This window comes from Nicotiana sylvestris, chromosome 9 (genome assembly GCF_000393655.2).
Source record: "Nicotiana sylvestris chromosome 9, ASM39365v2, whole genome shotgun sequence".
Classification (NCBI taxonomy): domain Eukaryota; kingdom Viridiplantae; phylum Streptophyta; class Magnoliopsida; order Solanales; family Solanaceae; genus Nicotiana; species Nicotiana sylvestris.
Genome location: NC_091065.1, coordinates 3229634 through 3255813, shown reverse-complemented (window position 1 = coordinate 3255813; position 26180 = coordinate 3229634). Strand labels below are relative to the sequence as shown.

The window sequence follows — 26180 nt, the reverse complement described above, 5'->3', positions numbered from 1 at the left end:
GGACAAAACCTTGTAAGGGAAAAGGAGTGCAACGCGCATTAACTCCCCCTGATGAGAGCATCAATTCACATCCTTGAGCCTTCGCATCCCAATCTTGTGCACTAGTTTCTTGAAGGTTGACGTCGGTAGAGATTTTGTGAACAAATCAGCCATATTATCACTTGAACGAATCTGTTGCACATTGATATCACCATTCTTTTGAAGATCATGTATGAAAAATAACTTTGGTGAAATGTGCTTTGTCCTATCTCCTTTTATGAATCCTCTCTTCAATTGAGTTATGCATGTTGCATTGTCTTCATACAAAATCGTGGGTAACTTGTCACATTTCAAACCACATTTGTCTCGAATAAGATGTATTATAGACCTCAACCACACACACTCTCGACTTGCTTCATGAATAGCAATTATCTAAGCATGATTAGATGAAGTAGCCACAATTGATTGCTTAGTCGATCGCCAAGATATGGCAGTGCCTCCACAGGTAAACACATAACCTGTTTGAGATCAAGCCTTGTGTGGGTCAGATAAATACCCAGCATCAGCATAACCAACAAGATCGGGACTGCAATTATTGTCATAAAATAAGCCCATATCGGTAGTCCCTTTTAGATACCGCAATATGTATTTGATTCCATTCCAATGTCTCCTTGTAGGAGTAGAGCTATATCTTGCTAAGACATTAACTGAAATAGTTATGTCAGGCCTTGTAGTATTAGCAAGATACATTAGTGCACCAATTGCACTAAGATATGGTACTTCAGGACCAAGTAGCTCTTCATTCTTTTCTTGAGGTCGGAATGGATCCTTATTCACATCAAGTGATCGAACAACCATCGGAGTACTTAATGGATGTGCTCCATCCATGTAAAACTGTTTCAATACATTTTCTATGTAGGCAGATTGATGAACAAAAATTTCGTTTGTCAAATGTTCAATTTGCAAACCAAGGCATAATTTTGTCTTTCCGAGATCTTTCATCTCGAATTCTTTCTTTAAATAATCAATTGTCTTTTGGAGTTCTATAGGAGTTCCAATAAGGTTTATGTCATCAACATATACAGCAAGTAAGACAAATTCCGATGTTGTTTTCTTTATAAAAATATATGGGCAAATGACATCATTTATATAGCCTTCCTTTAATAAATACTCACTAAGACGATTATACCACATTCATCCTGATTGCTTTAGACCATACAACGATCTTTGCAATTTGATTGAAAACATTTCCCGAGACTTTGAATTATTTGCGTTTGGCATTTTAAATCTATCGGGAATTTTCATATATATCTCATTATCAAGTGAGCCATAAAGGTAGGCGGTAACCACATCCATTAAATACATGTCAAGCTTTTCATGGACAACAAAACTAATGAGATAGCGGGAAGTTATAGCATCCATAACGGGTGAATATGTCTCTTCATAATCGACACCAGGCCTTTGTGAAAATCCTTGTGCAATAAGGCGTGCCTTATATCTTTGTACCTCATTTTTCTCATTTCTCTTGTGTACAAAAACCCACTTATAGCCAACAGGCTTAACACCATTAGGTGTTTGGACTACAGGCCCAAAAACTTCACGTTTTGCAAGTGAGTTCAACTCTGATTGGATTGCTTCTTGCCATTTTGGCCAATCAAGTCTTTCTCGACATTCTCCAACAGATTGAGGTTCAAGATCCTCACTTTCTTGCATAATGCTAGATGCAACATTATATGCAAAGACATAATCCACCACTATATCCACTCGATTCAACTTTGTCTCAATATCGATTGGATTTATTGATAGTTCCTTATTTTCTTGAGTCTCGGGCTCAGTGGATTTCTCATGAATCTCAGAATTTATTAAATTGTGGATTTCTTCATGAGATTCTTTCGTAGTGCCATTTTGATCATTTATTTTCCTTTTTCTAAGATTTCAATCCTAATGGTCTGCCACGTTTTAGGCGTGCTTTTGACTCATTAGCTATGACACTAGAAGATTGTCCAATAGGAACATCAATACGGATTGGAACATTCTCTGCAGGGATATGTGATTTTGTTATCCTTTTCAAATCCGTAAATGTGTCTGGCATTTGATTTGCGATTCTTTGCAAATGGATAATCTTTTGCACCTCTTTTTCACAAATAGAGGCACGTGGATCAAGATGAGATAATGATAGATTTTTCCACAAAATTTCCCGTTTGGTTTCACCAACTTCTCCCCATAATTTTGGGAAAAGTGTCTCATTGAATCGACAGTCTGCAAATCGTGCAGTAAACAAATCCCTCGTCAATGTTTCTAGGTAGCGAATGATGGAGGGCGATTCAAACCCAATATATATTCCTAACCTTCTTTGCGGACCCATTTTGGTGCGATATGGCGGTGCTACAAGTACATATCCTGCGCATCCAAAAATTCTTAAATGGGATATATTAGGTTCATTACCCAAAACTAGTTGCAACAGGGAATATTTATGATAATTTGTCGGTCTGAGACGAACTAGCATTGCTGCATGCAAAATGGCATGACCCCAAACAGAAGTGGGCAGCCTCATTTTCATGAGTAATGGTCTTGCTATCAATTGCAGACGTTTAATTAAAGACTCTGCAAGACCATTTTTAGTGTGAACATGAGCTACAGGATGTTCCACTTTTATCCCAATTGATAAGCAATAATCATTAAATGCTTGGGATGAAAACTCATCAGCATTATCAAGTCTAATAGACTTAATTGGATTATCAGGAAATTGTGCCCGTAATCGAATTATTTGTGCCATTAATTTTGCAAACGCGAGGTTGCGAGATGACAATAGGCATACATGGGACCATCTAAAAGATGCATCTATTAAGACCATAAAATATCTAAATGACCCACTAGGTGGGTGAAAAGGTCCACAAATGTCCCCTTGTATACATTCCAAAAACGCAGGGGACTCAATTCCAACCTTTGTTGGTGATGGTCTAATAATTAACTTGCCTTGATAACAAAAAGTGAAAGAAAATTCATCATTTAAAAGAATCTTTAAATTCTTTAATGGATGCTCATTTGAGTTTTCTATAATTCGTCTCATCATAATTGATCCAGGGTGTCCCAATCGATCATGCCAAAGTACAAAAGTATTGGAATCAGTAACCTTTTGGTTTACGGTAGAATGTGCCTCAATTGCACTAATTCTTGTCCAATATAGGCCACAAGATAAAGATGGGAACTTCTCAATAACCCTCTTTTGGCCGGAGACATTCTTGATAATGATGAGATATTCAAGATTATTCTCATCTATTGTCTCAATATGATATTCATTTCGATGGATATCTTTAAAACTCAACAAGTTCCTCTTGGACTTGGAGGAGAACATTGCATTCTCTATGATAAGTATTGTTCCCTTAGGCAGAATTATAGAAGCTCTTCCAGAGCCTTCAATTAATTTACTACTACCAGAAATTGTAGTAACATCTGCCTTACACATATTTAAATGAGAGAAATATTTTTTCTCTTTGAATATTGTATGTGTCGTACATGAATCAATTAAACAAATATTTTTACAGTTGAACTTTGATCAAAGTTTGTTTTGTGAGATATCCATATTTGCTTCTCATTGTTTGACATACAAAAAAAAATATACGATAAACATTAGTACGAATAACAACACGTTTTTTTCTTTATTTGTTGGTACAAAACTAGTAACTTGAAGTATCATTTTGTTGTTATAATAAATGTATAAAATATAAACATTCGCAAACCATAAGTGTATGTTCTCGGAAGTATGAACATGTAAGGATAAAGTAACAAGGGATCATAACAGATTATGTAATGAAGTATGAATAATGTAAGTTTTACATGTAACGTGATTTAACACACATTGTTTTAAAACGGATATTAAGCAAACTGATCAATTTTGATACTTTGTTTTGAGAAGACTAAGCAAGCCGAAACATTATTTTAAAGCGAACTGATACTATCCCATAAAATTATATTTAATCAAAATGAACTAAATTATATTTAATCAAAATGAACTAACACTATTTTATAAAATAAATAATACTAATGACTACTACTCATGTAAAAAAAATTATGATTACATGATATTTATTTACTAGCTACTACGAATAGGAAAAATAAAAATTAAACTACTCGATCATCTTTAACTACGGATCCATCACCGATCAAGTGGTCTATTTTCCCATTAGGGCGCTCAAATAAGTTTGCCACATCCAAGTGGGTGATGTCAAAATTATTGTCAGAGACAAAATTAGCTTCAGGGCCTTTGTTCTTTAGAAATGCTTGATAAAGCTCAACCAAATGTCTTGGTACACGACAAATATTTGCCCAATGGCCTTTTCCACCGCAACGATAACATTCGATTTTTGAACCATTTGCCTTTGGTTTCTCATCTTTCCCTTTCCACTTTTAGTGGTTATTTTTTTTGGGGGTGATCAACACTAGGAAAATTTCTTCCTTGTCCACGGCCACGACCATGACCACGACCACGAATAGGGCCATGGCCTTTTCCACGCTTAGCATAATGGGAATACAGCTCATCCACTTCAGGCAATGGTGTAGACCCAGTGAGTCAATTTTTGTGATTTCTCATGAGCAAGTCATTGTTTTGCTCAGCCACAAGGAGAAGAGAAATCAACTCAGAGTACTTTTTGAAATCTTTCTCTCTGTATTGCTGTTGCAAGACCATATTGGAGGCATGAAACGTTGTGAACGTTTTTTCAAGCATATCATAATCAGTGATAGTATCTCCACAGAGTTTCAATTTAAAAGTAATTCTAAACATCGCAGAATTATATTCAGAAACAGACTTAAAGTCTTGGAGCCTCAGATGAGCCCAATCATATCGTGCTTGTGGAAGAGTGGCCAACTTTAAGTTGCATATCTTTCCTTTAAGTCATTCCACAAAACAAGTGGATCTTTGACTGTGAGATATTCTATTTTCAACCCTTTATCAAGGTGATGACGCAAGAAAATCAAGGCCTTAGCACAGTCTTGGGTGGATGCTTTAGTTTTGTCTTTAATGGCGTCTCCAAGACCCATTGCATCTAAATGGATTTCAGCATCCAACACCCATGTCATATAGTTCTTGCCCGAAATTTCAAGGCAACGAACTTTCTTTTCATAATATCAGTCATAATTAAAAGAGGAGAAAAGTTGTACCTTAATCTTCTTGAGACGGTAGAGTCTCGTGCTGATAACGTGTGATAAAACAATAAAAGTAGAAGAACAATATTGCAGAGAAAGAAAGAGAGGAAATTCTTATTGAATTTTGGGATGATTTACAATGGGGTAAGACCCCTCTATTTATAGGAGAAAAATGACTTAGCCACAAAGTAAAACTCTCTACAAGATAGACATTCACTCTAAATAGAATTCTATTCATAACAGTAATAAATTTTTAAGTCGGCATTTTAAACGAAGAGCGGAAGAGGGTCCTTATTGATAGAGAGATGAAGAAAACAGGGATTTTGATTATTTGACTTTCTTGGCAAAATTTAAATGCAAATATTTAATTATTTGACTTTCTTGTACAAAAATGTTAAGTTTGGATCTAGCTACTTGTTCAGTAAGACATTAGGGTTTAACATAATTACAAATAATATTTTAAAAGACGAAATTAAGACTCGTGCTGATGTTAAGTTGACCATATATACCTAGTGCGGGGAAACTACAATCTCATTAGACTAAAACCCTAATAGGTGGCCAAGCATCGTGTATTGCACATATGATCAGGATGAATTATATGAGTTGGTTTGTTCGGTGTGAATAGATACTAGGTGCAGATCATGTGAATTTGAGACGTGACATTCATATTTTGTTTTGGTTGTCCTATGCCCAACTTATCAACTTATAGAGAATTTAAAGTGCAAAAAAGAAACTTGAAAAAACCGATGAAAAGTTAACAAAGAGCCATTTCTAATTATATTTTGCAAATCCTTAAAGGACATTATTTTGTGGCTGAAATATTATTCATTTACAATCCTCTCTCACACACAATAGGCATATGGCCTAATAGATGTATTAGGGAAAGGAAATTTAATTAAACAAATAGATATGACACTCGAAATTGGTCAAGAAAGTCAAATAATTAAAACCTTGCTTTTAAATTAGCCAAGAAAGTAAAAATAATTAAAATCCTTGCTTTCTTCATCTCGCTATCAATAAGGATCAACTTCGGCTCTTCGTTTGATAACAAAATAGCCACCTTAACTAGGGGCTAGGGGATGCATGGACCCTTTCGCCGAAAAATTATACTATCAATTCAACCTGGACACGCCATTGAAATTCAAAGGAGGTTCAGGATTTGAAATTTCACAACTAACTGAAATCTATATAAAGAATATAAGTTCTGAACATTTCTCACCACTTTCTTTTCACAACTTATTGCTATTCCGGGGAGAAGAAAATATGGGTGTGAAGGGCAAGTTGATTGCTTCATTAGAGGTGAAGAGTGGAGGACACTCTGTTCAGGATATTTTTCATATTAATACTCATCATATACCCAATATAAGCCCTAGTAAGATCAATTATTTTGAGATTCATGAAGGTGAAATCATAAAGGTTGGTTCGATCGTTAGCTGGAAATACAACGAGGGTAACATACATTTCCCCGCTCTCTTTATATGCATCAATTTTTTATATTTAGGTGTATTTGATTTTGATGATGTTTGGTTACCATAAATATATTCTGAGTAGGACATTTTGCATATAAAAAATAGCTTCTTTAGGCGGAAATTATTTCCTCTAGGGAGAAATATTACAACTATCTTAATTTTTAACTTTCTTCTACTTGCTCCAATTAACCCTTAGACGTCTTATTAGTTTTTAGCACTCAAAAATTTTATCAAATTAAACGATCTATAAATTTTAATATTATTATTATTATTACCAGTCTTTAATGTATGCTTTCCATAATATATTTTTCACTCACCAATCAAATATTAGAAAATATTTTGCAGAACAAATTTTTTTTCATGAAAAATTGCTTCAGTCATATCAAACACATTATAATCAAATCCATAATTTTTTTCATGAATGTTTATATCTTTTATGAGGAATTGGACTATTGAACTAGGAGTAACATCTCTTGTATTTTTTAATTTTAATGATTATAGATGGAAAAGAAAAGATTGTTAAGGAAGTGATTGAAGCCTTCGATCATGAGAAGAAATCAATCACTTGGAAAGTGATTGAAGGAGATTTGTTAGAGTTGTATAATTACTTCACTGTTATCACATCCAGTGAAGATCAGTGGACTACATGGACATTAGTGTACGAGAAGAAAACTGAAGACACCCCTGAGCCCCTCGCTTTCATGGGTGTAGTCCTTGATTTGACCAAAGATATAGATGTCCACCTTCTCAAGAAATAAAAGATCTCTATATATATGTGCGCACTCGTATGTGTGATGAATATTTGGCAAGATTGGCTAGTTCTAGCCACCGAGTGAAATAAATAATGTCGTGTTTGGAGTTATGTATGTCAGTCTCCTTCTATGAATGTATTTTCAATGGTCAGTTATGTAAGATATAATGAATTTTTCAAGTTTAATATGTTACCTCTAATAACTACAAGATATATTTATTAGTGTGCGTTCTTTTTCAGCCCCATTTTGTTTTGATTTCTCTAATGGTAATATGGGGATTAATATTTACACAGATAGTCGTTGAAGCACTCGAAAGCAACTCGTATAATAGGAGATAGGTCGGGGAAGTACATAAACAACTAATCCTAGGGGTGCTATTTATTTTATCCTAAAATTTTAAAATGAAAATCATAATTTCAAGATATTTGTGACCCGAAAAAATTAAATTGAAAAACTAAAATTCATGACACATTGACTAATTCCTAAATAACAGAGTTAGGTTATATAATATGAGAATTGTTCCGCGGTTAGCCAGTAAGGCTTGTGACAGGCACGTGCTAATTTTGATTTCCACAATAAAGCACATTATGGTAAAGAAAAATGAATAAAGTAGGACTTTTATGCAAAGAAAGAGTATACAATTTAGGGGAAGGTGGAGAAATGAAGAACCCCATATTGAAGAATATAGGAAAAAATACAAAATTGGTCGATCAACTGACACTAACTATATTCGCTAGTCAAAAAAATATATAAAATAGGTATAATTTTTGGACATAATATACATATATACAAAAAAATAAACATTCTGTCGGCTATTATATTTGGATGGGGCTAAAGATATACATTTCTCCAATAATGTACCAACTTCTATCGTGCCAAAAGATACTTTTGAGCATGCAGGAGGAATACCACAAAGTTACCAAAAGAAACTTCTACGGGAAAAATTGTTCAATAGGAATCTCAAATTTTGAACTTCATATTTAGAGAGGAATGATTCCCTCGAGAACAGCCATTCACATACTATTCCTCCCCATTAAAAAGAGCAATTGAGAATCTCGAGAACCTAAACAAAAATGCAGAAGTGAGCGTACCCTAAGGCTCTCCTCTCTCCTCCTTTTTTAGCTAACACCATCAACCCCATTTTTCACTGGGTCAAAGCCTAAAATCTGATGAATCTTTAAGAATTCTTTTACCTCATGTGTACCCGCATTTTAGGAACGGCTCAAATAAAGGGTCCAGCCCTTCCTAATATAATTCTTTCTAGCATTATGCTGACGGGAATAAATTATTTTTGAATCATACATCTTTTAGTACAATAACCGGTTTCCTATTGTGGGAGTTTTTCTCCTGTTTATTTATTGTACAAAAAAACTATGTAGCGTAAAGAAAAGGTTTACAAAAACAGGAATGGAAATTAGTAAAGGAATATGTAATCTGAAAGAAAACAAAGAAAGCAATTCAAGAAAGTTCTCGTTGAGGAATTTTCTATGTGTATATATACACTACAAACTTCATCCTATCCATCAACAAGAAGAAAAAAGGGTAAAAGGAAATATTACATATTAGCAGAAAGGAAAGGAAAGAAATACAGGAAATGAATTCAAAGGGAGCTTCAGCTGCTACACCAACTCAAATATATGAAGATTTTGTGCCAACATCAAAACTGGTTCAAGAAGAACTCTCTGACACTCTTCACCTTAATATTCCAGGTGCTATTCTTTACTCATTCCTCCCACCACTGACGGATTTATACTAGATGTGGATTCAGTAGATTTATTGGGTTATCGGGAATAGCCTCTCTACCTCACATAAGGTAGGGGTGAGGTCTGCGTACACCCCACCTCCCGGAATTCACACGTGGGAACACACCGGATATATTGTTGTGGGTCCAGTAGATTATACAGTCAAACCTCTCTATAACAGCCTCATCTATTCCAGATTTTTTGGATTGTTATAGCGAAGTGCTGTTATACAGAACATATATTATAACATAGCATGAAAATTGGTTCCAAAGAAACTTGGCTTTTATAGTGAATGGTTGTTATATAGCGATGTTGTTATGTTATAGAGAGGTTTGACTGTATTGTATCTAACTCGCACTAAATATATGTAAAGTGCTCGCCCGTGTGAGAAACAAGTTGGCACATATATAAAGAGTAAAACAAACTAACTTAAACTCTGGATTCACCGCTCTCCCGCCAAAACGGTGAATGCAATACACTGTTATAGACTGATCCAGTATTTAAAAGCAGTGGGTGAACCTCTCAATATATTGATACTTTAAATAAAAAATTCTTTAAAATTTCTACAGAACATATATACAGATGACTCCATCTAGTGCACGCACAACTAGTATATGTTGGATCACCACTGGTGATATTAACCTTACAATGTTATATGAGAAATTTGCTATACTGCTATATGAGATTTTTTCCGCTATGGTCAGAATAATGTTAACAATTCTCCAGAAAATGAAAAAGTTCATAACCGGATGAAGATGTCGCATCTCACAGTAACTTATTTCATGCCTTATGTCAACTAAGATATCTGAGAAGTCATGTATTCACATCAGGCGCGACTGCTGTTATTTTCTTAATAATTTTCATAGCTAAACTTAAAGATTGAAATTCTATCTCTGGAACATATGTTTCATATATGATAACACATTGGTGAAGATTGACATCATCAGGTTTCAAGAAGGAACAGGTGAGGGTTCAACTGACCAAAACGGGAATTCTGAAGATCAGCGGAGAAAGGCCGATTAGGCAGAACAAACGGCAGAGGTTTCAGAAGGACTTTCCTGTTGCAGAAAATTGTGACAAAAGTAAAATCAGTGCAAAGTTTGAAAATGGCATTCTTCATGTTAAACAGCCGAAACTGATAACTTCAACACTGAAAAAGGATAAGGAATTGCCAGCCTCAGAAGCTGAGAATACGCCTGCTAAAAGACAGAAGACCTCTTTAAGAGATGAACTTACTAGGCAGGATAATGCTGATATTAATAACCCTGCGAAAGAGCCAGCAAAAGAAGAACAAAACAACCCTGCGAAAGAGCCAGCAAAAGAAGAACAAAACAACACTAGTCCTAAAACCAGTGAGCAAACAGAGGGTAGAAATATTGGAGAAAAATCACTAGCAGATAAAAGTAGTTCAAGTAGTTCTTACAGTGAATCTGAAAGTGATGAATCGTCTGATGATTCGACGGATGATGAAACAACCGGAAACGCTAGCTGTTTGGCTGCAAACCCGAAGAAGCCAAGGAAAATGATGAAAATGACTCTTGTTGCTCTGTTGATTCTTGGTAGTGGGGTCTATGTCGCCAACATGATGAAGTCTGCGAACGAAGCTGAAGAAATGGATCTAGTTTTTATGTAGCCCAAAATTGGTTGGGATATGTGCATTTCCCCCCAGCTATGACTGAATAAAATAACTATTCAATTTCTAAACTGTAATCAATCAATTTGTTTGAATAAATCATAAGTGCTAATGAGGTGAAATGGTCTGCCTCTCATGTGTGCTTTCTAAAGGGGAGAGCAAACGACTAAATCCAAGTCCTAAGGGCTCATTTAACTCAACAGATAAAGCAGAAAAGCTGACAGTAAAAGGGAAATGGGTTCAGGAAGCAGAGTATCTGCATCTGAGGTCTCTAACCATCAAGCAGCAGTTAAGATATGACAAGAAGAACTCGAGCAGTTCCAGTTAGTCAACTAAAATATGACAAGAACTTACCCTATTAAGTTCATATTAATACAACTTAACTTCCAAAACACTTTAATGTTTCAGAAAATAAATTATACAAATACTTTAAATAGATGGTAGCTATAATCATCCTTGCCAGCCTCTGTGTTCAAGAGGACACTAAACGTAAATAGCATGCCTCTGCAGTCTTCGTCATGGTAGAATTTGCATTCGGGGTGATAGATGAATCAGATGGTGTCATTGCAACTGATGATATAGTTTCTCTAGGCAAATGGCACAATGATTCCACCGCAGAAGGTGGCTTCTCATTTACATTCAAGATGCATCAACCTTTTCAGCACCTTGGACTGTGGAGATGTATATTTAGAGTGAGCCATCTCTTCTTCATCTTTCAAAGGTATGAATACTTAGTTGCATCAGAACCAGTAATAATAAGCCAATCACATTAGTTGGAACGGGTACATGGTGAAAATACGAGCATACCTCTGAATTGTTCTTGACAGCCAGAAATGGACAGAGTGAATCCATGCAAGGTTCAATTTTGATAAGTTCACCTTCCAATTCCGGGAAAACAGTTGAAGGATCATTGGTAAGGAAGGATTTGCCCGAAATGGGAAAAGATGTCAATTTACTGTACAAAAGTGAAATTTTCGAAGTCTTCCAACAGCATTAAAATGTCATTGTTTGTTAATCTCAAGACAAACATTTATTAGCTTGAACAAAGTCTCCTTAACATCGATTTGGCTTGTGTAAAGAAGGCGGAAGAGAATACGAACATTTTGTTAAAGCCATATAAGCAACCTCGGCAGCATAATACCTGAAGACTAGTAAAGAGCACTGAAATGCTATTCCTAGACTTACAATGTATCCTGAATGAATGTAAATCCGAGTTCAAGTAGAAAGCTTCCCAGGACTTTCTAAACAGCAAACCCTCTCTTGACATTAATGCAGCCTTCTCAAGATCTTCAATCTCATCGTTAATAGCCAAAACAATTTGATAACAAGTCTAAAATCTGAAAAGCAATAAAACATCAGTCAACATAGATGTGTGTGATGCCAAATGGGGGAAAGAAAAGCGTTGAAGCTTAAGAATACAAACCTCGGTTTGTCATCTCAGTTTAAAATGGTAACACGGCCTGTAAGCATCCTTCATTGGGCGCTTGCTCATGCTTTGTGCAGTGAAAACCAGAACACAGTCATTTGTTTTGTGCGGCTGACATCCATAATTCGAGGCTTAACACCGGCATCCATAACATTAAACCCATTCTTCCGCTGTAAAAGCTTCTCCTGGAGTTTGACTACTTTGCTGGTTTCCTCTGTAAAAGGAATAACTGCACTAGTATATAGTGAACTCGTTAGACTTGTATTCTAGTCGAAATTTTCTTATCTCTAAAGTCGCATTGTATTCTAGTCGAAAGTTTTATAATCTCTAAAGCCACATTATATTCTAGTCGAAGTTTTCTTAGCTCTAAAGTCGGAGAAGAGTATTGTTTCCTGGAGAAGAATATACCAGCCATGCTTCACTCCGTCATGGAGAAATAAGCTTCTCATCTGACAGGAAGCTGTTATTGATTCTCAAAATGATAGAAAATGATAACACCTGACGACTACTAAACACCACTGAAAAAACAAATCTTAGACTTTTGATGTGTATAGAAAAGAAAACTCACATCATTTCTCATATTAAGAGTGAAATAAAATATGATATCCAAGATAAAGTAGAGTGGCATAACAATCAAACATTAGAACCGATGTACCTCCTCAATAAGCTTACTTGGATGTTCTAACTGCCATTCTTTCACCTTCTGCATTTCCATTAGATGAGATTTCCTTTGCAGAGGTAAAAGGAAATTACATCATAATGGTAAATATAGCTGAATAAACCAAGTGAAATAAATATTCACTTATTACTTCCCGATTGAAACTATGGTATCATCCCCACTTGTGGGAATTCACTGGATTTGTTGTTGTTGAGTGAGTGAAACTGTGGTATCATGTTAAACAAAGAAGGATCCTCGGCGATAAGGTGTATAAGTAACTTTGCTGTAGCTGCATCAAATGAGAAGCCCCTTCCAGTCATTTCCTTCAAAAGAGTTGTCATTTCACTACCTCTGCGAAACTTGAGAAATCCTCGAACAATAATATTGTACGTGGCATTATCTGGAGAACAACCATTATCTTCCATTTTTTTAAGCATATCTTTAGCTTCATCTAACAACCCTTCTAGACAAAACCCATTTATTATCATATTGTAAGTTATCACATTGGGAGACAATCCAATTAAAGGAAGCTTCTCAAAAATACCACGAGCTTCGTCGACCTTACCATTTCTACATAATCCGTCAATTACAATACCGTACAGTTCAATATCAATATCTTCTCTCTTTGCTTCCCACTCATGAAATAGCAACATAGCTTTCTCAACAAGTTCATTCTGGAAATAACCACAGAGCAAAATCCGATTAGTGCATAAATCAGGCTTGAGCCCCGTAGATAGCATCTCAGCAAAGAATTTATCGGCAAAGTCAGTTCTTCCAACTTCAAAAAGACCTCGGAAGATAGTATTGTAGGTAACAATGCTAAATTTCAATCCTGCATGGCCTCATCCAATTTCTTTTTCTTATAGTATCCATTTATTAATATATTATAGCTAATAATGTCAGGCTTAATGCTCTTATCAATCATGGAATCGAAAAGTTTCCTTGCTCTATCCATTTGACCGTGCAAGCAATATCCATCAATTATCACATTGTAGGTGATTACATTAGGCTCTACGCCTTTTTCAATCATGTGTCTCATTACCTCCTCAGCATCTTCAACTTTCCCTTCTTTGCATAATCCATCTATAACTATATTGAAGGTGCAGACATCTGGATAAATATTCAGATTTACCATTTCTAAGAACAAATTCCTAACCTTTTCCCACTTACCAAACTTACTAAGACCATCAATCAATGAATTATAAGTGACAACGTCCGGAGGAATGCCTTTTTCTTTCATCTCTTCCAAAAGGCTAATTGCAGCATCTACCATTCTATCTTTGCATAAGGCATCTATAACAATGCTATAGATGCATGCATTGGGCTTAGTGCTTCCTTGTTCCATTACCCTAAGCAAATCAAAAGTTTTTTGAGTATGGCCACTTTTGCTAAGCCCATTCATGACTGTGGAATACATGAATTCGTCAGGCTCACAAATATCCTCTCTCACCAACTTTTTGAACAAGTTAACTGCGTCTTTGATCTTATTTTCAGCAAAGAGTTCCCTTAGTAAGGTGCTAAACGTGACAACATTAAATAGAATGCCCTTCTTCAAGTAAATGGCTAACACTGAAAATCCGCAGTCAGAACAATGCATTAGGCAATAATTGTTGATAGCGATACTCAAGATGAAATCATTAATTGGGATGCCTAATTTCAGCATTTGTCGAAAAAGGGAAACAACAGAAGAGTAATGCTTCATATTTACCATAGTCTTTAATAATTTAGAGAAGCTAAAAACAGAAGGAAGAGGCTGCGTTCTGATCATCCGACGAAAGAGGCTCAGAGCATCATCTAAACACTTGACATTCTCAATATTTCTATGAGATGAAGAATAATATCTCATTGCAAAGGGAATAATACCATTGGAATAGTAACGAAGCAAAGAAATTCTCGTCATCTGATTGCAATTGCTGAAGAGAAATTTTGTTTGCACTTTGTCCTAATTTGTGTGTGCTACGGATGCCAGGTAAATTTTTTGTTCATGGGACATTTTTTTCTTAAAATAAACCTTTATTTCATTAATTTTTAAATTTAATACTACAGTATTTGTTTTTAATCAATTTTTTCAGGCTGAATTTGTGAAAAAGCTTCGTCATTATTTAGGTTGAAGTTCTTTTCATTTAGCTAAAAGTAATAGAGTTTCAGCCAATTCTTTTTATTGATTTGGCACTCCAAAAAAAAACGTTAGTTTTAAACAAATTATGATTGCATCTGAAGAAGAAATACAAAAATATAAAGATGAAACTCCATTATTTGGATTAAAAAAAATAATTGGCTAGAATAACATTACTCTAGCAACTTTTTTTACTTTAGATTTGACCTCAGAAAAAGAAAAATATTATATCTAAATAGCAAGAAATACACAGTTGAAACTCCATAATTTTGGCTAAGAAAAGTTTGATTCCGCTAAAAATAATGAGTTCTAGCTTAATTTTTATAGATTTGGCATGATAAATAAGAAATATACAATGGATAAAAATAGTCATAGCATCTAAAGATGAATAAAAGTAAAGGTGCAGTTAGTACTGCATTATTTTGGTTAAAAAAAAATTTTATTTGGCTAAAAATAATGGATTTAAGTTTTTTTATTTGGCTAAAAACTTTTTTTTTTACTTGTTTCGTTGTTGAAACAAGTAATTATTGCATCGATAAAGAAATTAAAAAAAAGTACAAAATTATTTATTCTCCTCCATGGTTTCCGTCAACAAGAATAAAGAACAAAGGCTATTATTATGGGAGCACTTATCCTTATTTTCTTCTATACAATAAACAATTATTCAGTAAACTCTTCATTGTGTACTATTATATATAGCATATTAATATTACAAGTAAAAAAATATACACAATAAATAAAAATAAAGTTATATTTAGTTTGAAAACTATATTCCAAATTAGAATATTCTGGTATATTTGATTTGAATACTATATTTCAAATTAAAATACCATAGTGTGTTTGGTTTAAGTATTATATTCTTTATTAGAATGTTTTGGTATATTGGTTGGAATTATTTATTCTTATTATTAAACTTTTGTAATTTGGTATGTTCAGTTTGAATATTGTATTCCAAATTAAAATATTATATACTGTTATATATAGCATGTTAATATTACAAACACAACAAATTAAAATAAAGGTATATTTGGTTTGAATACTCTATTCCAAATTAGAATATTGTAGTATGTTTGATTTGAATATGTAATGTTTGGTTTGAATTGTACTTTGAAGTAGAATATTGTGGCGTATTTGGTATAAAAATTGTATTCTTTATTAGAATATTTTGGTATGTTGGTTTGAAGTATATATTCTTCATTAAACTATTGTGATTTGGTATATTTAGTTTGAATATTGTATTTCAAATAGAATATTATGGTACGTTTAATTTAAATACTATATTCAAAATTAGAATATTGTTGTATGTTTGATTTGGATATTGTATTCCAAATTAGAATATTATGGTATGTTCGGTTTGAGTATTATATTTCAAATTAGAACATTGTAGTTTGTTTGATTTGAATATTGTTCGTACACGTGTAAAATCGGGCCTGTCCAATTTTTACCCTTTGATCGAGATCAAAAATTGCATCGAAGGTTAGCCTCGTAATAATGAGGGCAAAGCGCCGAAATTCGAGAATCGAAGCGCCTACCAGGATCGGGACTCGGTCGAGCCTGATACATGATCGAGCTTGGCATCAGATCGAACTCGGTCTCTAAGGTCAACCGGATTTCTGAACTAACATGAATATCGAAAGCGGGGGAATGGACCGTCCCGATCGGCTATACCAAATTTCAGGACAGAGGACCAACAACGTCGGTCGAGGTCATCAAACTTGCCCTCGAACACTATAGAGGGCACGTCGAGCCAGCCCTTCGGAACCTCGAGAAAGCATCACCAGCTCAGCCGACAAAGGTCCATAATATTCTCCGCTAATCAATGATTACATCGCAGATCATGGCACTAAAGGGAATAGCTTCCAACAGTCATCAAGGCCCATACTTTCATAAAATAATGTAAAATACTTTCATCGGCTCTATTTTTGAATGTTTAGTCTATATTTACATTGATTATTTCCTTTATCAGCTTCTTACTTTGTATTTGTATCGAATAGTGTTACGTATCCTTAGAACTACGCATAAATTTAATTGTTATCCAATTTCAAGGGTAAATAATTTGGCGTCCACCGTGAGGCTAAGGATAACAGTAATCATTTGATACAAATCTGCATAACACACTGCTTTACGCTTGTTCTTGGGAGTATCTTTGATTTCATATCTAAGATGGCTAATCCCCGACTAGCATTTCAAAACATCGATAATGAGTCCGGCCACCAAAGTGAAAACAACAACGTAGCACCTAGTAACGCGGGGCCACTTGATGAGGCCCTCGGAATCAGGGCGGTAGATCCAAATGATGTAAACTCTCATGTGGCCGTCGACGTCAACTTAAACACTGATCCCGAAAACAACATTCGTGGAGGAACTCGATCTGCGGCTCGAAGCGCCTAGAATGCTGAAGGAGACGGGATCAACCGACGCATGATTTTCGAAATGCTTCAAGATCAACATGTAGCAATTGCTCAACTACAAAGTAAAAGTCAGGTCCCGAGCAGGAACAAGCCCGGCCCACCTAAAGAAACTACCAACGGGACAGAACCGGCCATGATAAGATCAAATGAACAAGAGTCGGGCACCAATCCCGAAGTCATGAGAATGCTCGAAGAACTAAAGAAGCAGGTCGATACGGGGGAAAAGAAAATCGAGGCTAACGACAAGAAAGTCGAGATCTACAATTCCAGGGTGGACCAAATTCCGGGGGCACCCCCGATATTGAAGGAATTAGATGCCAAAAAGTTCGTGTAGAAACCCTTCCCTCCAAGTGCGGCCCCGAAACCAATTCCCAAAAAGTTTTGAATGCCCGAAATACCCAAGTATAATGGGACAACCGACCCCAACGAGCATGTGACCTCTTACCCTTGTGCCATCAAAGGGAATGATTTGGAGGAAAAAAAACGCCAGTGCCACTTACCAACGTTTAGTAAATAGAATGTTTGAGGAAAAAATTGGGAAAACAATGAAAGTTTATATTGATGACATGTTAGTAAAGTCCCTGCAAGTAGAGGACCATTTAAAATATTTGCAGGAAGCCTTCGATATATCGAAAAATTACAACATGAAGCTGAATACAGAAAAATATGCTTTCGGGGTCGGATCTGGTAAGTTCCTCGGGTTCATGGTCTCGAATCGAGGAATCGAGATCAATCCTGACAAAATCAAGGCTATTGAGGACATTGCCGTTATCGATAGCGTGAAGGCAAGTTAACTGCGCGTATTGCCGCATTAGGACGGTTCATCTCGAGGTCCGCAGATAAAAGTCACCAATTCTTCTCACTGCTAAAAAAGAAGAATAGCTTTGTCTGGACACCGGAATGTCAGCAGGCCTTGGAGGATCTAAAACATTACTTATCGAGCCCACCATGACTCTATCTTTACTTAGCGGTATCAGAGGTAGCGGTAAGCGGTGTTTTGGTCCGAAAAGAACGAAATACGCAATTTCCTATTTATTATGTTGGCATAACCCTATGTGAGGCCGAAACCAGATATCCCCACCTAGAAAAATTGGCCCTCGCATTGCTGAGTGCCTCTAGGAAATTAAAACCATATTTTCAGTGTCATCTTATATATGTTGTAACAACCTTCCCATTACAAAATGTAATGCATAAGCCCGAACTCTCGGAACGATTGGCCAAATAGGCCATAGAGATTAGTGGGTATGATATCGAATATCAGCCCCGAACTGCCATTAAATCTTAGAAATTGGCTGATTTTGTTGTCGATTTTACACCAGCTCTGATTCCCGAAGTTAATAAAGAAATACTGGCCGGCTGGAAGGCCTCTTCGGGAATCTGGACCTTGTTCACAAACGGCGTATCAAATGTGAAAGGGTCCGAGCTTGGCATAGTGCTTAAACCACCCTCGGACAACATAGTTAGACAATCGATCAGAACTTTGAAATTGACTAACAATGAGGCCGAATATAAGGCCATGATTGCAGGTCTCTAACTCGCAAGAAGCTTGGTGGCAGAAGTGATCGAGGCCAAGTCTGATTCCCTCCTTGTGGGGAACCAAGTAATGGAGCGTTCGAGGTCAGAGAAGAACGAATGCAAAGATACCTCGACAAGCTACGAACGACATTACATCGTTTCAAAGAATGGAATATGCAGCACGTGCCTCGAGACCAGAACAGTGAGGCCGACGCTCTGGCAAATCTAGGCTCAGTGGTCGAAGATGACGAACCCGATTCGAAGGTAGTCATGTAATTGAGAAAATCGATGACAGAAGGAAGCCACATCGAAGTAAACTCTGCAAGCCTTACTTGGGATTAGAGAAATAAATAGATACAATACTTGAAAACAGGAGTTTACCAAAGGATCCAAAAGAATCGAGGACTCTGCGCACAAAAGCTCTCAATATTTGGCTCTTTGATTCACTAAATAGCTTCTTATGCTATATGTAACTTCTTTGAGTAATTGGTTTCAATTGGATTTTGGATTTGTATTCCACTTGAGTCTTCATGTTCCATGTGTAGTGAGATTTATTGTGAGTTCTTTTGCATTATTTGTAGTCTAGAACTTGCTCGGAATGTGCTTAAAGGCGAAATCCTAGACTAACTTGGTTTGAAAAATGATATTTGGCCTTCCTTGGACCGCTATTGTGCCTTAAATTTCCTACCCTTGCATATTTTCCCTAGTCAACCCATTTTGAGCCTTTAACCTTTTTTCTTTGGCAACCATGTTACAAGCTTTAACCCTCGTTCTTTATTGACTTATCCTTTGGCACCCTACCTCCCTAAGTACTTTGAAAATATAAACATAGAATAAAAGCCTAAGTTTGGGGGTGAGGGTGGAAAAGTTGTGATGTGAAAATTGTTTAAAAAGTGAAAGGTAATTAAAAAGAAAAAAAGAAAAAAAAAGAATAGTATTTGAAGGAAAAAGAAGGAAAAATAAGGAATTGTGAATAAATGGAAGACTTGGTGATATATATAAAAAAAAATGAAGAAAGGGTGGAAAGGTTCTGGAAGGAAGTGTGCTTTGATTGATGAGCTTCAACCAAATAATTTCACCAATATTAATCAACACCCCTTCAATTTCTTCAATAATTTCATATATGAAATACAATTTAAATAAATAAGAACACATGGACCAAAGGTGTCTGCTTGTGTTTCGAGGATGAATTCCATTCAAAAACGTGGAAATGGCACTATATAGCCACTTTAAAGGACTACTATTTAGAAATTAGTCAGTGCGTCATGAATTTCAATTTTTCGGTTTAAATTTTCAGGACATAAAAATGTCCTGAATTATTCTGAAGTTAAAATTTTTAGTATAAAATTTCAGGACAAAATAAGTAGTGGCTAATCTCTAAATAACATCCATGAGAATGATTATATGTGCGCTTGCACCTTCAAAAACTGACCAAACGGGTAAGATAAATTACATATTCAGTCGATCAACTAAAAATAATTACATTCGCTAGTCAAATATACAAGAAACATGTATATTATATATTAATATACAAATAAATCTATATATTTTATCGGCTATTATTTTTGAGAACGACTATACTATATGGTTTTCCGTTCTACTTTCACGTAATTGTAGAACCCCCACTTCCAACCGAGAGGTTGTGAGTTCGAGTCTCTCCAAGAGCAAGGTGGGAAGTTCTTGGAGGGAAGGATGTCGGGGGTCTATTTGGAAACAGTCTCTCTACCCTAGGATAGGGGTAAGGTCTGCGTACACACTACCCTCCCCAGACCCCACTAAGTGGGATTATACTGAGTTATTGTTGTTGTTGTTGTTGTTGTTTCACGTAATTGTTTCAATTTACCTAACCAGATTAGCAATTGTGGAGCGAAAAACTGGAAACCGTAGGATATTGTTAATGATTTTATATATATATATATATATATATATATATAAAATATTTTTTCGTATGCTACAATACAGACGAGCATGACTATTTTTCAATAAAAGTACTAGTGCTTTCTCCACACAAAAATCGTTAGAGTAGACCCAAAATTTGCCAGGGGGAAGTACTCAAATATTCATTCGTAAGACTGTTATTTAGGAATTAGTCGATATATATATTATCATATAAATTTGAACCCAAGACATTTATGTCCCAAAAAATTAAATTAAAAAACTAAAATTCATGATACATTAACTAATTCTACTTAGTGTCATTTCCACCATTTGCCAACAATGTAATGCTAAGGCTCGCAGCCCAACAATCATAGGAAGGAACGTGACTAGATCTAATTATGGAGGAATAATCAGAAAAAGCCAGATTTTTAACTTATAATTGAAAAATAGTCACAATTACAAAAATAATTAAAATTTAGCAATTTTTTTATGTAGAGATAAAATTTGAACGAAAAAAACCCTTAAAAATTCGGAAAAATTCCAGTATAATATGGTGGAGCTTCGAATTTTTTACATATGAGATTCCAGCATAATGTGTTAGAATTTCATAATGTGCTGGAGTTCTAACATAATATGCTGGAAGTTTATACATAGAAGCTTCATAATCCAGCATATTATGCCGGAACCTTCCGTTTGCTAGAGTTCTAACATAATATGTTGGAATTTTCTGTGTTTCAGCAAAATAGTAGCTATTTTCGATGACTTGCAAAAACTGACTATTTTTTCAATTACCGATCCGAAAACTGGCTAGCCCGCACTATTTTTACCTAATTATGACATTGGAAGGTGCATAGGCGGAGCTAACGTGTAATATTATATAAGTTCCTATTAAGCCTTAAAAAAAGTTCATGCTTATAATTCAGTACTTTTATTCGGATCTTATATATGAAATAATAAATTTATTAAATCAATAATTATTTTATTGTACTTACCAAAAAAAAATATTTTATTGTAAAGTCTATTATTGTTATATTTTGATTTGAAGTCGCCGTAAAAACTCATAAATTAAGAATTCATTACATAAAATGCAAGGCAAGATCTATAGCTATGTACTTTTGAGTACGTGGGAGAAATTAAGATTTTTTTTCTTTTTCTTTATTTATGGTCTAGATAGATACGTCTATTTCATTGTTCAAAACTTCAGCTTTTCTTATGGAAAATTTTCATTAACAATTATTTTTCAGTTTGTGTTTTTTATTCATTGGACAGATCAAACCACTTCATATCCAGACAAATATTTTAAAAAAAGAAAAAGATTAAATAATCAACTAGAAAACAAGGATGGGACTTATCTAAATCTATGTATGACTTTGACCTTCCAAACAATTTACTAGCCTCGGATCCATGTTATACTTCGTCTGTCACAATTTTTGTGATATTTTTTTATTTTTGAGAGTAAAATTTCATAATTTTAATCGTATATTTAAACATAAAATTTTATAAATTTTATGAAATAAGATTTACATATTTAGACACTACGTAAACAGTATTATGTCATAATAATTAATAATTTAAAAGACATATAAAAAATTATGGTCAAAGAATAACTCGTTTTACTTTCAAAAGCCAAACATCATCACACAAACTGGGACAGTATCAATTATAACAACCTTAGGAAAATTTTGAACTTTCAGCATCTTTAGGTGGACCAATTTCCTCTGCATGTGCACTTGTTAAATGACATACTTTCTTGTTCCAAATTATATGTTTCTTTTTGCTTTTTTGCGATTTTAAATTATGTGAATTATGAACAATATTTTAAAATATATTTTTCTATTATATTGACCTAAAAATAAATAATTTATTGTACTTTTCGTATAATTTTAAAATATTTAAAGTTTAATTTTAAACTATAAAATTAATCTAATTTAATTTAGCTTTGAAGATTAATTAAATTAACTCTTGAAAAGCGAGGGTAATTACTTCTTTTAGGACGGAGGGAGCAAGAGTAAAATAGTAGACAGAAAACAAAGATCACATCTCAAGAAGCTCAACAGATCATGATTAAAACATTTTTTTCGTTCATATGTTTGTTGTTTTTGAGGCAAATTAACTCTATCATCTATGGTCAAACTTGAAATCTCTGTCAATTATCTACATAACAAAGAAAGATTTTAATTTCTATACATGTACTGTTCATAATATAAGTAGAACTTTAGCCAAAACGAATCCTATTTTGACTATTACATTCTCTATTACTATGTTCTCATACGCAGAAATACTAATGTTAGCCAGTTTTTTGCAGCATATTTTATTTGTTCTTCGCTGCTTTGGGTTGCGGGGCTTACTTCTTAGCCCCAATGGGAGTAGTGACAAGCATTACAGATCATTAGGCGGTCGAAGATCTAAAAGATAAAGTAATAACTTCTCATAACTAGCTATATTACATTGAGAAAACAAAAAAAAAATCCACAATCTATATATAAGTTCTATTGATCCATCCAAACATGAAAAGGCCGAAACAAAATCAATTTTCTTTTATGAAGGATAAGAAGAGAGCAAATAAGGAGGAATACAAGAAGAATCTCTCCAAACCCTAGAATGTAACCTTAGAATTTCTTTAACTCTATCCTTGGTCTTTGAACAACTATCAACTTGAAGCACCAAACACAATTTTGACACAACTCCCACTTGCAACATCTCTTGAAGGACCCTAGAATTCGCCGAAAATTTCGAAATAGAAGAAAGAATCCTCACTGCTCTCTCACTTGCCATTTGAGAAACCCTAAGAATTTTCTTAGAAACAATGGCGACTCCAGCCCCATGGCTCGATAACTCAGCTCGGCCCTCAGCGCAGCTACAAAGTTGGTGTAAAATTGCTAGGATCAATTCACATGATCTTCTTTCATTTGTGTCAAGAAGTAGCTCAATTAGGGTTGAAACTGCTCCAACTTCAATTGCTTTAATTCTATTTCTCCCCCATGGACAAAGTTCCACTAGTAATTTAAGTGCAGCCTTGGTAGCTTGTTGTGATATTTTGGTTTTTAAAACAAATAATATTTCTTTAAAATATTCTTGTTTTACACCAATTAAAAACCCTGGATCAGCTACATTGAAAGCTGATTTTAATAGGGTTATTGCATAGGCTCGAGATTGGTAATTCCCATATTTCAAGAAATGCAATAAAGAATCCAAGAAAAATTCATCTCTCAAGATGGATTTTTTTAAATCTTCATTAGAGAGATTAAGATGGAAGAGAATATCCAATGCTACATCACCTGCCTTAGTGAACTCCAGTGGCGTATGCAGAATTTTTGGCGAAACAATGTCAGATGACACATGCTTTGAGTCTTCAACAAAAGCCAGCACATCTTTCTTCTTTATAATTGAAGCTAAGAAATCTATAACCCCAACTGATTCTAAACACTTCTTGTTACTCTCACTTGAATAGGCAATGGATCTAAGTTTCCTCAAGCAAGAAAGTTGCATTTCTTGGGATTTCTTAGCTTCTTTAAGGAGTTTTAAAACATGGATTTTTGTTACTTGAGGCTTTGGAGTTGGAATTGGTTCAACACCATGGGAAGAATTCATGATGCACCAAGATTGGATCAGACGGCGGAGAGTGTGGTTAGGGGTGAGATCAATGGTCAACAACTCTTGTTTGGTGACTGGACATGTTGTGTTCTTGAACTTGATTAGCCATTTCTCTATATTTTCTCTATCATAGGTTATTCCACTTGATGTTGTGACTGGATCCCTCATCATTTGCATTGAGATTGGACAAAGAAAATAATCAGGAACTTCAACTTCTGCCATCTTTTTCAGTTCACCGTCAAGAGGTTTCAGGTTCGAACCTTTAGGAATGAAGAACTTCTTGGTATAGTACAATTTACTTCCTTAGTGAACTTACTCAACACGAATCTGGATTAGCTGAATCAATAGATTTCAAGAAAAATCTAAAAGATAATATTGCATATCTTTTCAAGTAATGAGCCGAGTTTTTTGAGGGGAGAAGGAAAAGAATATCGTAAAGGGCTTCTCAAAAAAGTAAGAAAGAAGGCATTCGATAGGTCGACCACTATCTCATAGGTATTCTGGTGATAAAATCGACGGCTTTACGATATATACTAAGTCATGAGAGTTTTGATGGAAATAAAGTGGAGTTTTTCCGAGGTTGAAGGAATTAAAATGTTGGTGATGATTTTTGTGAAAAAAAAGGAGAAGGATTTATATATATATACTTGAAAAGAGAAGTAAAGAGAGGTACATGCAACCGTAAGATGTACATTGATAAAGGAGAGAAGTCAACACAGAAATTCAGAAGAGAGAGAGATAAAGTGAATCAGAACAAGCAGAAAGGGGTTCTTAATGGACTTTTCCCAAGATTTTGGAAAATTTATATTATATGAAGTACGAATTTGCCAAAAGGGAACAATAAGAGTTCATATTCTAATAAGGGATTTGGTTTGATTTATAGCTCGTTTGGCCAAGTTGCAAAAATCAGCTTATTTTGAGAAGTGCTTTTTTTCAAAAGTACTTTTGGTGAGAAGCAGTTTATGTTTGGCTAATTAATTTGAAAAGTACTTCTGAGCAACAATTAGTGTTTGGCCAAGCTTTAAAAAACTGTTTCTAAGTGTATTTTTCTCAAAAGTGTTTCTCAAAAAAGTGCTTTTGGAGAGAAACTATTTTTTCTGCTTCTCCAAAACTGCTTCTGTTTCTCCTCAAAGACACTTTTTTTCTTTCCAAAAGCTTGGTCAAACACCTTAATTTTTGGCCAAAAATGCTTTTGACAAAAAAAAAAAGTACTTTTAGCCAAAAAGAAGTTTGGCCAAACAGGCTATTAATATGCTTCACGTGGTTGCATGCTTAATTATGGGGCATGCAAAACAATAGCGGTGGGCGTAATTGTATTCGTTGTAATTTACTTGAAGGACTATTTTGTCATTTATCCTAAACATACAAATCCAGCTAATCTTTGTTAAATTGATCATATGATGGATATGCATTGGAACAATAGAGTTCAACTACTTAATAGCGGATGTAGCTATCCGACTATCGGTTCAACTGACCCCAATAGCTTTAATACGGGATTTAGTTATACTGTAAAAATTCACCAAAATTCAATAAATACTATGTTTTGAACCCATAAGTTTAGCTTTGTAATGGGTTCAATAGTATACGCATCAAGACTTAATTCATCAAGTTAAAATTCTGGATCTGCGCCTCTGCTTAATAGAATGATATAACATCCTAATACGGTCGTAAAATGCATGCACACATTCATTTGTTCCCAAAACAAGAATATTCGAAATCTTGTCTCCTATTTTGAAAAAAAAATTATTGGAGAAGATGAAATAGAAAAGAAAAATTGTGGAAAAACTCAAAGAGACGACTTATTAATTAGATGGGGGATGAATTAATGCATGAGACACACATTTGGGAGGACCAAGGAAAGA

General features: G+C 34.8%; 3 protein-coding genes, 1 long non-coding RNA gene and 1 pseudogene across 4 annotated transcripts; 2 read left to right on the top strand and 3 right to left on the bottom strand.

Moving 5' to 3' along the window:
* Nucleotides 1-6347: 6347 nt before the first annotated feature.
* On the top strand, nt 6348-7532 carry LOC104240331 (kirola-like). The gene is made up of 2 exons (XM_009795162.2): nt 6348-6574; nt 7095-7532. The coding sequence occupies exons 1-2, from the start codon at nt 6388-6390 to the stop codon at nt 7349-7351; spliced, it is 444 nt and encodes a 147-aa protein (XP_009793464.1). The 5' UTR covers nt 6348-6387; the 3' UTR covers nt 7352-7532.
* Nucleotides 7533-8855: 1323 nt separating this feature from the next.
* On the top strand, nt 8856-10795 carry LOC104240330 (inactive protein RESTRICTED TEV MOVEMENT 2-like). Its single transcript, XM_070156439.1, has 2 exons — nt 8856-9054; nt 10035-10795. The coding sequence occupies exons 1-2, from the start codon at nt 8940-8942 to the stop codon at nt 10718-10720; spliced, it is 801 nt and encodes a 266-aa protein (XP_070012540.1). The 5' UTR covers nt 8856-8939; the 3' UTR covers nt 10721-10795.
* Nucleotides 10796-10924: 129 nt separating this feature from the next.
* Nucleotides 10925-11618, bottom strand: LOC104240329 (uncharacterized). The gene is made up of 2 exons (XR_011402437.1): nt 11528-11618; nt 10925-11391 (listed from the first exon to the last, which is right to left on the bottom strand). It is a non-coding gene; the product is annotated as an uncharacterized lncRNA (long non-coding RNA).
* An 812-nt stretch (nt 11619-12430) lies between these two features.
* Nucleotides 12431-14704, bottom strand: LOC138877178 (putative pentatricopeptide repeat-containing protein At1g12700, mitochondrial; annotated as a pseudogene).
* Nucleotides 14705-23238: 8534 nt separating this feature from the next.
* LOC104240328 (E3 ubiquitin-protein ligase PUB23-like) lies at nt 23239-24737 on the bottom strand. Its single transcript, XM_009795160.2, has one exon. The coding sequence runs from the start codon at nt 24538-24540 to the stop codon at nt 23263-23265; it is 1278 nt and encodes a 425-aa protein (XP_009793462.1). The 5' UTR covers nt 24541-24737; the 3' UTR covers nt 23239-23262.
* Between the last annotated feature and the right edge of the window lie 1443 nt (nt 24738-26180).